General features: G+C 35.2%; 2 protein-coding genes across 3 annotated transcripts; both read left to right on the top strand.

Annotated features, from left to right (window-relative positions):
• Nucleotides 1-350: 350 nt before the first annotated feature.
• On the top strand, nt 351-4,453 carry LOC141707583 (putative inactive receptor kinase At5g58300). 2 transcript variants are annotated; one of them, XM_074510813.1, is made up of 3 exons: nt 351-736; nt 1,882-3,215; nt 3,604-4,453. In XM_074510813.1, exons 2-3 carry the CDS (start codon nt 1,886-1,888, stop codon nt 4,233-4,235), a joined length of 1,962 nt encoding a protein of 653 aa, XP_074366914.1. In that variant the 5' UTR covers nt 351-736; nt 1,882-1,885; the 3' UTR covers nt 4,236-4,453. The 2 variants fall into 2 exon arrangements, with proteins under 2 accessions (XP_074366914.1, XP_074366913.1); XM_074510812.1 differs by lacking the exon at nt 351-736 and adding an exon at nt 1,334-1,693.
• Nucleotides 4,454-7,772: 3,319 nt separating this feature from the next.
• Nucleotides 7,773-9,006, top strand: LOC141707584 (pathogenesis-related genes transcriptional activator PTI6-like). The gene has a single exon (XM_074510814.1). The coding sequence runs from the start codon at nt 7,897-7,899 to the stop codon at nt 8,740-8,742; it is 846 nt and encodes a 281-aa protein (XP_074366915.1). The 5' UTR covers nt 7,773-7,896; the 3' UTR covers nt 8,743-9,006.
• Nucleotides 9,007-13,951: the final 4,945 nt, after the last annotated feature.

A 13,951-nucleotide genomic window follows, 5' to 3' on the forward strand; every position in this document is an offset into this window, starting at 1 on the left:
GGTTGGGTTGGATTGGGTTGGCCCAAATCAACCTAAATCCATACAACCTAAATCTATATCCAACCCATTAATAATGGGTTGGACTCAACTACTCAACTTAACCCAAATATGTTCCGGTTTCTAATTATTTGGGTTGAGTTGGTTGAAACAAGGACTGGTTTAGGTCGATTTAATCGATTTGACCGACCCGTGTACACCCTGCTCGAAGCATCAAAAGAGAGTCAATGTTAGTTAAATGTTGGAAACATGGAAGAGATGTAGTTAGTGTTAATTAAAGAATATTAATTAGTATTTATTAGGAGGAGGTTAGAGGAATATTAATTAAAATAATGTATGTATGTATTGCTGCTATTGCATCATCAACTCGGGTGTCGAATAGCCAGTAGTCTCCTCATTCTCTCTCTATTCATTTCCTCCGGTGGTTGAGTTGAGTCGCTCATCAACTCACTCCCCCCACCCCACACACACACCCCATTTTTTTACTTTCTTTCTCTAAATTTCTTATCTTCTCTCTCTACTAAACCCATACCAGCAAACTACACTACCACTACATGGAAGCAGCAGCTGCTTGAAACTCTCTCGAGCTCAACCTCCAATTATACTCATATCTCTCTCTCTCTCTCTCCCTCAATTCTCTCTTTCTGTCTCTGCTGCTCATCCTCATTTGCTAATTAGGGCTTGCTTTAAAGTCACTGACATTCATTTTGTACTTACTCTGCCTCACCAATGTTTACAGGTACTACATTTACCCCCCCCCCCCACCCTATGCTTCAGATCTCTATAATTCATGCTCTAAAGTATATATGTTGTAGCTCAATTACATTACATCACATTACTTCTTATATTTTATTATTCCTTATACTTCACTTCTTGCTTAACAAATCTAGTTTTTACATGCTCATTTTTACCTGTTTCTTTAACAAATTAAAAAAAAAGTATGTTTATAATTAGTACATCTTTCCATTTTCTAAAAGTTTAACCTTTTAATTTTTTTATGAATTTTTTTTAGATAATTTAGAGTTTTGAGTTGGTTTGACCAGCTTTAAATCGAAACCAACCACTCATAATTATTATTAATGCTTTTCACTTTTTTCCCCACACTTGTTAGTGTTAATCTCTCACCCACTGCTACCTGTTCCACCTAAATAATCAAATTATCATTTGAATCACTGATATTTGTTTACCTAATCACATGTTTTCGATTATTGACATTCAAGTTGCAGAATCAAATGTCCGTATCATGTTATATCGTATTTACCTAGTGCTTTAAACTACATTGATCTGTGTTTTGTACACTACTTTCTATATTGCAGTGTGTTTTAATAGAAGTGGCATGTCGTAGTCTCGTTACGAGATGCCTTTAATAGTTTACTTAAAAAAAACTTTATTTTCATAATGACATGTTCACTACGACAGAAATGTAGTCTCTTCGCTCGGGTATTGTCAATGTATGAGCTAAAAGGCCAGGGTCTATCCTGATAGAAAGTTGTTTTAGGGGCACTTGTCCTTCTATCCCCACATCGACACTCGATGGCAGAAACATTTTTTTTCCGTCAATGGAAAAGATAACCGATTGTAATAAGCTATTTGGAAATCTTAGTATTTAACTTGGTCAATATACTTTGACATGTCTTTCTTCAGAAGCTGATGAATGTTCCATGTTTGTCAATATTATAATTGTGGGTCTGGCAGTGTAAGGATATTTAGTTAGTATACACTTTTTACTTTCTTGCTTGTAATTGTGTGGCCACTACTACATGAAGACACAATTGTTCACTTTATCTTCAAGGATTGTATAGTTACTACTATCTATGATTCTGTCACGAATCAAGTTTTTTGCTTAGTTGTTCATGTTGTTTCGTTGTTCCTGTCTCTTTCCAGGAAAATGAGAGACCTGAACCACATTTACACGCATACAGCTGATCGATTACTCATGAAACTCTGCTCTCCATTCCAGTTGGTCGTGTCTGTTTTCACCATACTTGCTCTTCTGCCTCAGACTTTTGGTGATTTGAATTCTGATCAACAAGCTCTTCTTGCATTCGCTGCTGCTGTTCCCCATGGTCGAAAGCTGAACTGGAATTTATCTACCTCTATCTGCACAACTTGGGTAGGCATCACTTGCACTCCAGATGGTGCTCATGTAAATTCTGTTCGACTCCCTGGTATTGGACTAATTGGGAAAATTCCAGCGAACACACTTGGAAAGCTAGACGGTTTAAGTGTTCTTAGCCTCCGATCAAATGCCCTAGATGGAAGTATTCCATCTGATATTGCGTCCCTACCTTCCCTCCATAACCTTTTTCTCCAACACAACAACTTTTCTGGTGATATTCCAACCTCTTTTTCTCCCCAACTCAGCATACTGGATCTTTCATTCAATTCCTTAACTGGCAACATACCATTGTCTATACAGAACTGGACAGGACTTACTGGATTAAACCTTCAGAATAACTCGCTTTCTGGACATATCCCAAATGCCACCCTTCCCGGGTTAAGGCGCTTAAATTTAAGCAACAACCGTCTAAATGGCTCAATTCCATCCTCCCTCCAAGGATTCCCGGATTCCTCCTTTGTGGGAAACACTTTCTTATGTGGGCCGCCACTTAATGCTTGCTCACCTGTACCCCGTCCACCTTCTCCAAAGATTTCTCCATCTGTTCCACCACTGCCCAAAAAAGAAAGCTCTAAAAAGAAAATTAGTTTAGGTGTTATTATTGCTATTGCAGCCGGAGGCGCTGTGCTTCTGTTTCTTCTAATTTTAGTCCTATTTCTGTGCTGCTTGAGGAAAAAAGGGAGTGACGGCGAACGCGTTACAAAAGGGAAGTCTACTACCGGTGGAAGGAGTGAGAAACCTAAGGAGGATTTTAGCAGTGGAGTGCAAGAGCCGGAAAAGAACAAGCTGGTTTTCTTTGAAGGCTGTGCTTATAATTTTGATCTGGAGGATTTGTTGAGGGCTTCAGCTGAAGTTCTTGGAAAGGGAAGTTACGGGACTGCATATAAAGCTGTGCTGGAGGAGTCAACAACTGTTGTAGTGAAAAGGCTGAAAGAAGTAGTGGTGGGGAAGAAAGACTTTGAACAGCAGATGGATGCCATAGGAAGAGTTGGGCAGCATCCAAATGTGGTGCCTCTCCGTGCATATTATTACTCTAAAGATGAGAAACTTCTGGTCTATGATTATATCCCAAACGGAAGCTTGTCCACACTATTGCACGGTATGCTTGTTTAAATTGTTTTTATTTGAAAATTTAAAAGTGGTCTATTGTCTTTAAGCGTCGTGATGAACTCCACTTATAGTTGCAGATATCAAATTCTAGATATTTCTGCCCTCAGTATGTATACCATTGAACACAGTTTACCGAACTATGGCAGATAGTATTTGATTCACTTGAGAGGCAAAATTTCATAAAACTGCTTTCTCTGCCTTCCTTTGGAACATTTGACTAGTGTTGATATTGCTGCCATAATATATTTCTTCTGCAGTACCCCAATATATATATACACTCTTGCTGTCTTTTATGTGTTCTGAAATTAATTTTCAATAAGGATTGATAGGAGAACCAATATTATTATACACCCTGCTGAATATTAATTTTGTCTCAGGAACTAGGGGAGCTGGGAGAACTCCACTAGACTGGGTCACCAGGATTAAGATAACTCTTGGAGCTGCAAGAGGTATAGCTCACATCCATTCTGCAGGTGGTGGTAAATTTACTCACGGAAACATCAAGTCCTCAAATGTCCTTCTCAACCAAGAACTAGACGGCTGTGTCTCTGATATCGGTTTAGCTCCTCTAATGAACTTCCCTGCCACTCCATCTCGACATGTAGGGTATCGAGCTCCTGAGGTGATTGAAACACGCAAGCACACTCATAAATCAGATGTATACAGCTTTGGCATTCTCCTGCTTGAGATGTTGACAGGAAAACAACCGATTCAGTCACCAACTCGTGATGATATGGTTGATCTCCCAAGGTGGGTACGGTCGGTTGTGAGGGAAGAATGGACAGCTGAAGTATTTGATGTAGAGTTAATGAGATTTCAAAACATAGAAGAAGAGATGGTGCAAATGCTGCAGATAGCAATGGCATGTGTTGGAAGGTCGCCCGACATGAGACCAAACATAAATGAAGTGATTCAAATGATCGAAGAGATTCGGCAATCTGACTCGGAGAACCGGCCATCTTCAGAAGAGAACAACAAATCTAAAGATTCAAATGTGCAGACCCCATAGTCCGTTCAATACAATTAAATGTCAGTTTGACAATTTATATGATTTCTACATGATAGTAAGATTCTGTTGAGAGAGTGAAGTGTGTTCAGTTTTTCCATTATGTTTTTCAGGGGTTCACTTGAATTAGGGAGGGGTAGCATGTCATAATACTATTTGTTGTAATAATTACAATGTAAGCAATGCTATTTGATTGAACATTAACAAAAAAAATTGAGATTTATGCTGAAAAGATTTAGAAATCGAATCTGCAAACATGCAACCTATGCTCATGGTTATAGAACAGATTATTTGTTTTTTTACAGCCATCTAAGTTTCAGAACAATATACTTCGGAAAATTGTAACAAATTTCTTGATTAGTAATGTATTTTTTTGGATATATGTGTTGAGTAAGATTAGCTCTGATACTCTGTTCTTCTGCGCTTCATGCTGCACCATTTTGTCAAGGCGTTCCATCAGTCTCTCGTTCCACACATCTTCCTCTCATTAGGTATAACTCTCAATCAGTATGTATATCAAATGCTGAAATTATGTAGCTTTTTATTTTGCTTAAAAAAGTCTGATATGGATAGCCTTCCTGCTTCTGAAGTTGTTTGATGAATTGTTATCATCTCAATATTGTGTTGTGAACGGTTGCCTGAGTTAAATGTACTAGTTGCTCACTTGGATCATCTTATAGGTGTTTTCTTTTTAGTTTATAAATCGTTGACACTATTTGTGACACTGATTCAGCAGAGATTATTGTTTGGCTCAGCTGTGTAATCTCCTTAAACTTTCTTTGTAGGTTATTTGTGTGTGAAAGCATCGAAATTTGAAATGGACTGTAAGCGAGCTCAATGATTTGCAGAAGGATTCTCCTACATCATGCTGTGATGGTAATGGTAAATATTCCATTGCAAGCATTACTCTTAACTTTGTGTATGAATGCATACCGACGTTTCTTTCTCTGGAATAGTTATGTCTTTAGACCAAGAACAAATATCCATGTGTTGGATGATTGTGGAAGGTGCTGGCTAATCTCAAAATCCACTTATCTGTAATAACAGGAACCAAAATATTGATAACTATTTACAGACTCTGAGTCGAATCCATGCACTTATTATGACGTAAATGATATGTTTCGGGCCATGTAGTCTATCTGTTCTCTACTGACCGACCAAAACCATGATGATCCATGCTCCCTGAAATCACTCTTAAGTCTGAAGTAGTATATAATTGACCATGCAAAATGCTAGACCACAGGTCAGCTGGAGACAGAGGTGAGCTATGGGGTAGATAGGTATGATTCCCGTCATGACTGTTTAGATTTCATTTCTGACTTACTATTGAAATATACAAGTATCAGCAAAAAAAAAAACTATATACATTCGTTCGAAGACCCAAGGTCCAAAGATAAGAAAAACCTTCAGCCAGTTTAAGTGTGAAATTAATCTGATGACAGTATACAGGCAAGAACTGTTGTGCTTATGTTGCAGTCTCCTTTTTGAGTTGTTTGGTTGTATAGAATACGTGAGGGTCAGGGGTAGAGGTGGCCACTTGTGCGTGTTCGAATCGCCCGTCCAGGCCAGGCCCTGGTTTATTTGGCCCGGTTCGGGCCGGTTCAAAACCGTACAAGTCTTTACATGTCACGAGCCAGTTATAAATAGAGTTTTAGAAAACTGGGACCGGACCCGGTACGGACCGCACATGACCCGCATGACCGCACAGCTCGTGAAGCCCGCACATGACCGCACAAGCTCGCACAGCCCGCGAGTCTTGTATTTACTATGTTGGTCAAAAGGATCAGTGTATAAAACTATTTTCACAAGTAAGATTTCGTATTATTATTCTGACGTGAATTTGTTGCAAATGACTTGATGTTTGATGATTTCCCAGTAAGATTTCCAAGTAATATTTTCCAAGTAGTAGATAGTAGATATAGATATTTACTACTTTCCAAACTCTCAAGTCTCGCCTGCTTGAACACACAGAAATGACAGAAAAAAATTGATTCGTAGTAGCACGCACAGCCCGACTCGTGGTAGTACGCACATCCCGCCAATCCGTGATTATTCACGTGCTGATTACGATTCATTATTCCCCGGTTCAAACTCGGCCCAAACCCGATTCGAACCGCACGGACCGTATAACTGGCAGCCCTAGTCAGGAGACATGTTATCATTACATTAACCTCATCCTAATGTCGGATAAGAGAGTCGAACCCATAACGATTAGGACGTCATGATCGAGTCATAGAAGTTAATATAAATTAGGTCGGAGGTTTGATAATTGCGCACATACAATGAATAAAATGTATTACTACTACTTTGAACCGTATTAGTATCTTTCATAAATGTGCCCCGTAAATTACATTTCAATGTTGAATTTTGCGGAAGGCATAAAGTCATGGTTCCCTACTGTCAAGTAATATAGTTGACTGGTCATATAGTGCATGCATATATTATGTGGTATCTAATATCTTGCTGCTAATTATCAAAATACAAGCAAGTGGTTCCCAGGCCCACGAGTGAAAGTCACAAGAGGGAAATGTGGCACAACGGGCAAATATATAACACAAGAGGTGAATTGGAATTGGTCTTGATGTACCTGTCGCTGCTTTTTCATCATTTTGAGTAGCCGTTATCTGTCTTTCTTCCGCTGGATATTGACGAATATTTTTATTACAATCTTATCATTTGCTTGCGTTGGAATTATCTTTTATCGGCATTAACTAAGAATCACTCATATGACTGCGAGTCATACGTACATATTTTTCTTACAATATATCTCTCTAATAAATCACAAAGAAATCGTAGTTATAATTAGACTCGAATTAAAATTTCCACTCTTTGCTCATATTCGACTCGAATTCGAATATAAATATTCGTACATGATTTGGTTCAACTCCATTATGTACCAAATTACTCGTTTTTATATATTCGGATCCGAATTCGTCTAAAATAATACTAAAAAATTAAGAATACTCTGTATACTTAATTAAGTTCTAATACTCTGTTTTTATACTTAATTAAAAACAGAGTATTATAACTTAATTAAGTATACAGAGTATTCTTAATTTTTTAATATTATTTTAGACGAATTCGGATCCGAATATATAAAAACGAGTAATTTGATATATAATAGAGTCGAACCAAATAATGTACGAATATTTATATTCGAATTCGAGTCGAATATGAGCAAAGAGTAGATATTTAAAATTAAGACGATCCAATCATGCTCCTCTTGATTGAATTCTAGAATAAAACAAGGCCATAACGTAAGGGCCATCGAAAAAGACAGGGGGCAAGGCCGCCGCGGGAGTGTGGGTAGGGAAGTAGAAAAGTCAAGAAAGTAAATGAATTTGTGGGAAGGAGTCCGTCTTTAGGTCAAGGGGTGCAGGTAATTTTATGTGCTGATGCAGCCTGCATACGTCCTTCATTCCACTCTATATTTACCACGAAACAGGTGTGGGGACTCTTTTTTACACTCACACTGTTGCTTCTTCTTCTCTTTTTTTTGGAGTCATCCTCAACAAGTGATCTTATAAATATCAAGGATAGTGGTTACTAAAATAATTAGATCTTTTTTTTTGACAAGTCTTCTTTCAATATTTTGCCTATATATTTAGTAGAAAGCTGGCTGTATTTTCTATGTGATCCAGCTGTAACCTACATACGGAGGGATATGGTGGAGACTGACGTGGTCGAGTTCTGTGATCGTGTGATCAGCCGCACTAGCAAGAACCACTCCTCCGCCTCCCACCGTCGGATCCTAAGAATCATCCTTGTCGATGCTGATGCTACTGATTGTTCATCGGATGAAAACGATGATCATGTTTACAATACTACAGTCCTCGATAAGAGAAACAGGAAGAAGAGAAGGGTGGTTAAAAGACAAGTGCTGGAGATCAACTTCACTCCTACTGTTACTACGAGTACAAATACTAATAGTACAAGGAGGCGAGAACAACAGCAGCAGGAGGAGGAGGTATCTAATAGATTACCTGATCCTCCTCCTGCTCGTCCGCAGAGAAAGTACAGGGGCGTGAGGCAGCGCCCCTGGGGAAGGTATGCTGCTGAGATTCGTGATCCTGTCAAGAGAAAAAGGCTTTGGCTGGGTACTTACGATACCCCTGAAGAAGCCGCGTCTGTTTACGACACAGCTGCCCTCAAACTCAAGGGTCCTGCTGCCATCACTAATTTCCCTCCGCCCCCTGAAATAATTATTACTTCTCCTGATGATGAAGAGAAAAAGATGGTTAAAGAATCTACAACTAGTGCAGCTGATCATGATGTGCTTCCGTTCACTGCTGGTGCTTTGTCCCCAACATCAGTCCTTCCCTGTAACGACGACGACGAAGACCTAACGCCGTTTGGCTACGGGGATGTTGATGCCTTTGGATTTCGGATTGAGGACCAGCTAGTCCCTTTCTGCTTGACCGATAATATGCTTTCCAGGACCTACTCCAAGACTCATGTCGAGGACCCAGATTTTGCCGAGTTTGACCTGTTTCACGATTTTCTACTCTGACTATACACCGATACAACCCGGTATAAGTTATCTATTTAGACTATTCCCATGTTACTATAGCATGTACCATTATAGCGTGTATATTTATAGGAGTTTTTTGAAATATTATTAGCAGTGATTGAGAGATACATTACAACAAACTACAGTACAGGATAGATGAGTGATGCAGGGTTGGCGCTTCTTCCAATTGTAACAGTTCTAGATCTCCCTGATCTATGTTTGTATAATATGTATACAAAGTATGTCAAATGATCCATTCTTAAACATTTGTGATAGTACTAAAGAACACACTAGTAGTCATAATTCGAATGCTGAAAATTGAAATTTATTTGTCATAATAAATTTTTACGAGTTTGTTGGATAAACGGATTTTGGTAAATTCTCCCATAAGGAAGTGACAAATAGGTAAAATAATTTAATCTCATTTTTGAAGTAAAAATATGTTGAATTTGCGTTCACCTACACTTATTTTCGTTTTGTTAACAATTTAGGAGCGTAATAAAAGTGAGACTATTTTATTTACTTTCTTTATAAAAAATTGGGAGTAAGGCGTAAATTTGTTATATTTTTTATCTTACTCGGAAATGAAACGTACTTGATAGGTTTCATTTAATAAGTTAAATTATATTAGCAAATTCTGCTCGTACATCTTCACTAATCTCACCAAGAACAAAAAATGGAATGTTCCAAGTCACATTCCAGTATATTTTCACCAATTATACATTCCAAGTTTTGGCTCCTACACAATGTACAAGTGCAATGTAAAAACATACTTGTATCCTAAGTTTGCTTTGGTTAAAGAAGAATGTGGTGTATAAACCAAGTTATTAACATATTATTGTCAAAATTGCATCCTCCTTTTATATTTGTTTTTTAGTCAAAAGTCTTCTGCAAATTGACCGGGGGGGGGGGGTTGATAAGGTCGTGAGTCACGGCTGGATTGGCATTTCGAATTGTGTAGACTTTTGTTTTAATAATCTCAATTGTGTTTATTAGTGATTTGGTGGGCTCCTTGGTTGGCCACCAATTAGATATGAAAGCTACCCCAGCCTAAATCCTTCAGGCCGCCTTCACTTTTCGGTCAATCACACTATTTTCTGATAGAAAATTTTCACTAATTTTATTGCAATTGGTTTGTACTATGAATTTTTCAAATATATTTGCCACGAGTTTAGAGACAGATATCAACATTTTGTCATAACTTTGCTGTACAACTGCACAAGGTATGAGCGGGACTTGCAAGATGATACTTTATTAAAAAAATCATGAAGAATGGTTTATATATTATCTTCTTAAATTTATCTATTAAAAGTTATCTCTAACATAAATTAACGGGAGAAATTAGGTTTAACGCTAATATGATTATTTTCTATTACTTTAATTTAATTTATCTAATTCAATATTTCGAATTTGTATTTATATTCACTTTTCAAGCATTTTTCGATTTATATTCTTTAAGAATATCTCCGACCATGATCACATGTTAGATTTAATCACATGTTAGATTAAAATTTCAAGTACCATTATGATCCAACCATAATACTTGGTAGCAATAATTTTATGTATGTTCTATTCGGTCTTTTCTTTGTCAGATTCTATCCGATTTTCTATATTTGTTGATTATGTAGTCATCAGCTAAAAGTCCGATCTTTTTTTTTCTAAATTCTATCTGATCTTCTATATTTGTTGATTCTGTATATATATGTTGATTGTGTAGTTATTAGTTAAAACTATAAACGTTTCTTCTATATTTGTTGATTTTGTAGCTATTAGATAAAAGTATCCCCGTCCGCCTAGTTGCAACCTAAAACAAACTCTACATATTAATACATACATATATTTACATCTATTGCTATTATACTAGGGACTTTTTTCCCACGCTACGCGCGCTCCAAATTTCTTCAATTTTGAATTTTTTTTCACGAAGTTTGTAATTTTTATAACATAAACGGTTATCTTCTAGTTTAATTTAATTTATTTATTACAGTTATTTAGGTTCCGTTTATTTTGAAATATAAAATTGATATTATAGTTTAACGTTAAATCTCATTATTTTAATTTAGTTTTTTTTCTCTCACATTTTAATTAATTAAAAGTCTTTTAACTCATATTTTAACATTTCTCTTTTACCTTTTTTAGTAGTGAATATTTTAATAATTTGTACAACAAAATTGAGTAAATATTTTTTTAATTAAATATTTTTTAAAAAAATTCAGTAAATATTACATAACATAAATAGTACACCATGAGGATTCTTTAAAGTATGAGAATATTTTTATCAATCTTGTTCCTGCTTAAACTTTGCACTAGATTGGTACACAGTATGTGAATAGATTTGACATATAGAAAAACTTGGTTGATTTTTATTACTATCTAAACATTACTAATCAGATATTTCAATTTTGTATAGCATTATACAATGGTGTCTACTTCAATAATGAAAGTTAACAGTGGATTATATTTGTATAATGAGATTAAAAAAATCTATTAAAGTTAATTTCCACATATATGTTTTTCTACATATATTGCTTAAACATGTGAACTCGAAATCAATTTTTGTCAATTACTCCTCTAACTGTATTTCTGTATATAAATTTCAAATATAAAAAATTAGTTCAATATTACTCGGCGTCGCCTTACGGCGACCCCTCGCAGTTTAAAATTTGAAAAATTAAAAAAATGTAAATAGTTAATATGAGTTATTTTAAAACCGTTGAATTGAAAACTGCAATGTTACATTTCTATATATATTGCTTAAACATATGAATTTGAAATTAATTTGTGTCAATTACTCTCTAACTGTATTTCAATATATATAACTTAAATATAAAAAAATTAGTTCTATATTACTCGGCATCGCCTTACGACGACACCTCCTAGTTTAAAATTTGGAAAATTAAAAAATGAAAGTACTCAATATAAGTTATTTTAAAACAGTTGAATTGAAAACTACAATGTTACATTTCTACATATATTGCTTACACATGTGAATTTGAAATCAATTTTTGACAATTACTCTCTAACTGTATTACTATATATATAACTTAAATATAAAAAAATAGTGCAATATTACTCGGCGTCGCCTTACGGCGACAGCTCGCAGTTTAAAATTTTGAAAATCAAAAGATATAAATACTAATATAAGTTATTTTAAAACTGTTGAATTGAAAACCATAATGTTTTACCTGAATAAATATACAAAATATATAAATTAGTGCATTAAAATAAAAGTCATTATTCTGTTAAAGGAAATTTTTATTCAAAAGTATTTTAATATTATTGCGACGCCTCGTCGTTTAAACATTATACAATTAAAATATTTTTTTTATCAGCACATATCCATATCAATGCTCTATAATTTGCAAAATGATTCTCCAGTTTTCTAAAAGATTTGCTGCGGGTTACCTACGATAAAAAAAAAGTCTCTTAAACAGTAGATGTCATGGAAATCACAAATTGATTGCAAATAGCTAATGGCAAGATTGCAAGCATATGTGTGTTCTGCAAATGTTATTAAAAAAGTTAACTAAAAACATAGATATGAAATAATATACTATTCGTATTCACATCCTGATTCTAATCCTACTGCTGAATTTGCCATAATATTCTATGTGAATTGTAATCATGGAGAATATAATTGAGAGTTAAGATTGTAATCACATCCTTATTCTAATCCTGATACTGACAAACCCTGATTCATATCTTGTTGCATAAGAAATCAGGATTTCTCAGCATCAAGATTAGAATCAGGATGTTAATATATAGAGTATGCTCCAATAGATGTGAGAAATGGGATTGTTCGCTCGAACCTTCAATGTCCAAGCTACTTGAGTAACATCCAGAGCGGACAAATGCTGATGGTCGTCCATATCTGAATGCAAGAAGAGGAGAAGTTTAATAAATTACTATGAAACTTCAATGTATATTTGACAAAATAAAAAATGTGTACCTCTATTACCTTCTTTTGATGTTTGAGTATAGGTTGAGAGCCCAAACATGTGAATATATAGTACGGTTAAACTAAATTGATTATGGTAGAGTTGCATAATCTTTTTAACTTTTAAACAGATATGCATTTATTTCATTGATTAATTGACTGAGAATTTGTGTAGCCATAATATTCTCTGTGAATTGTAATCATGGAGAATCTAATTGAAAGTTAAGATTGTAATCACATGATGATTCTAATCCTGATGCTAACAAACCCTGATTCATATCCTGATGAAGGAGAAATATAGGAACATATCATGATCTTGATCATATCTTGTTGCAGAAGAAATCAGGATTTCTCATCATCGGGATTAAAATTAGGATGTTAATATGCAGAATATGCGCCAAGAGATATGAACAATGGTTCGAATGCAACTAATATAATTAAATCACACCTCACAGTCCAACAAAATAAGATTATGCCTGATTGCCTCCCCATGGTTATTCCTTGATATCCACATTCTTGTCACTCGAACCTTCAATTTCCAAGCTACTTGAGTAGCATCCAAAGCGGAAAAATGCTGATGGTTGTTCATATCTGAATGCAAGAAGAGGAGAAACTTAATAAATCAATATAAAACTTCAATTTATATTTGAGAAAATCAAGAATGTGTATCTCTATTATGTTCTTCTGATGTTTGAGTATAGGTTGAGAGCCCAAGCATGTGAATATATAGTACAATTAAATGAAGTTGATTATGGTAGAGTTGCATAATATTTTCAACTTTTAAACAGATATTCACTATTTTCATTGATTAATTGACTGAGAGTTTGTGTATCCACAATATTCTCTGTCAATTGTAATCCAAAGAATATGATTGAGAGTTTAGAAAACTTGTTTCATGAATATCGTGTCTAACACGGTAAGAAATGTAACAATATAACCGGTCACATGTAACTTGCATTTGAGGGTGATGAAAGTGATATAGGTATAAAAATGCGCACATCGATAGCATAATCACCCGGATAGAAAGCATATTCATTAGTTCCCCTTAAAAAAATTAAATTCTGGAATATTTATAAGATATGTTGTATTTAAACTTGCCACTAATAATGTCAAAATAAAAAGAAATAGAAGAATAAGTAATAAGAAAATAATGTAGTATGTGTATCAGTGATACCACATTTTTTTACTCCCCTATGTTTGAGCAGCATGTGATGATTATCAAGTTGTTTTGATAACCATTTTCTTGTTGTTAGTCAAAATCCCCTTCAACAT

This window comes from Apium graveolens, chromosome 2 (assembly GCF_009905375.1).
Source record: "Apium graveolens cultivar Ventura chromosome 2, ASM990537v1, whole genome shotgun sequence".
Lineage (NCBI taxonomy): Eukaryota > Viridiplantae > Streptophyta > Magnoliopsida > Apiales > Apiaceae > Apium > Apium graveolens.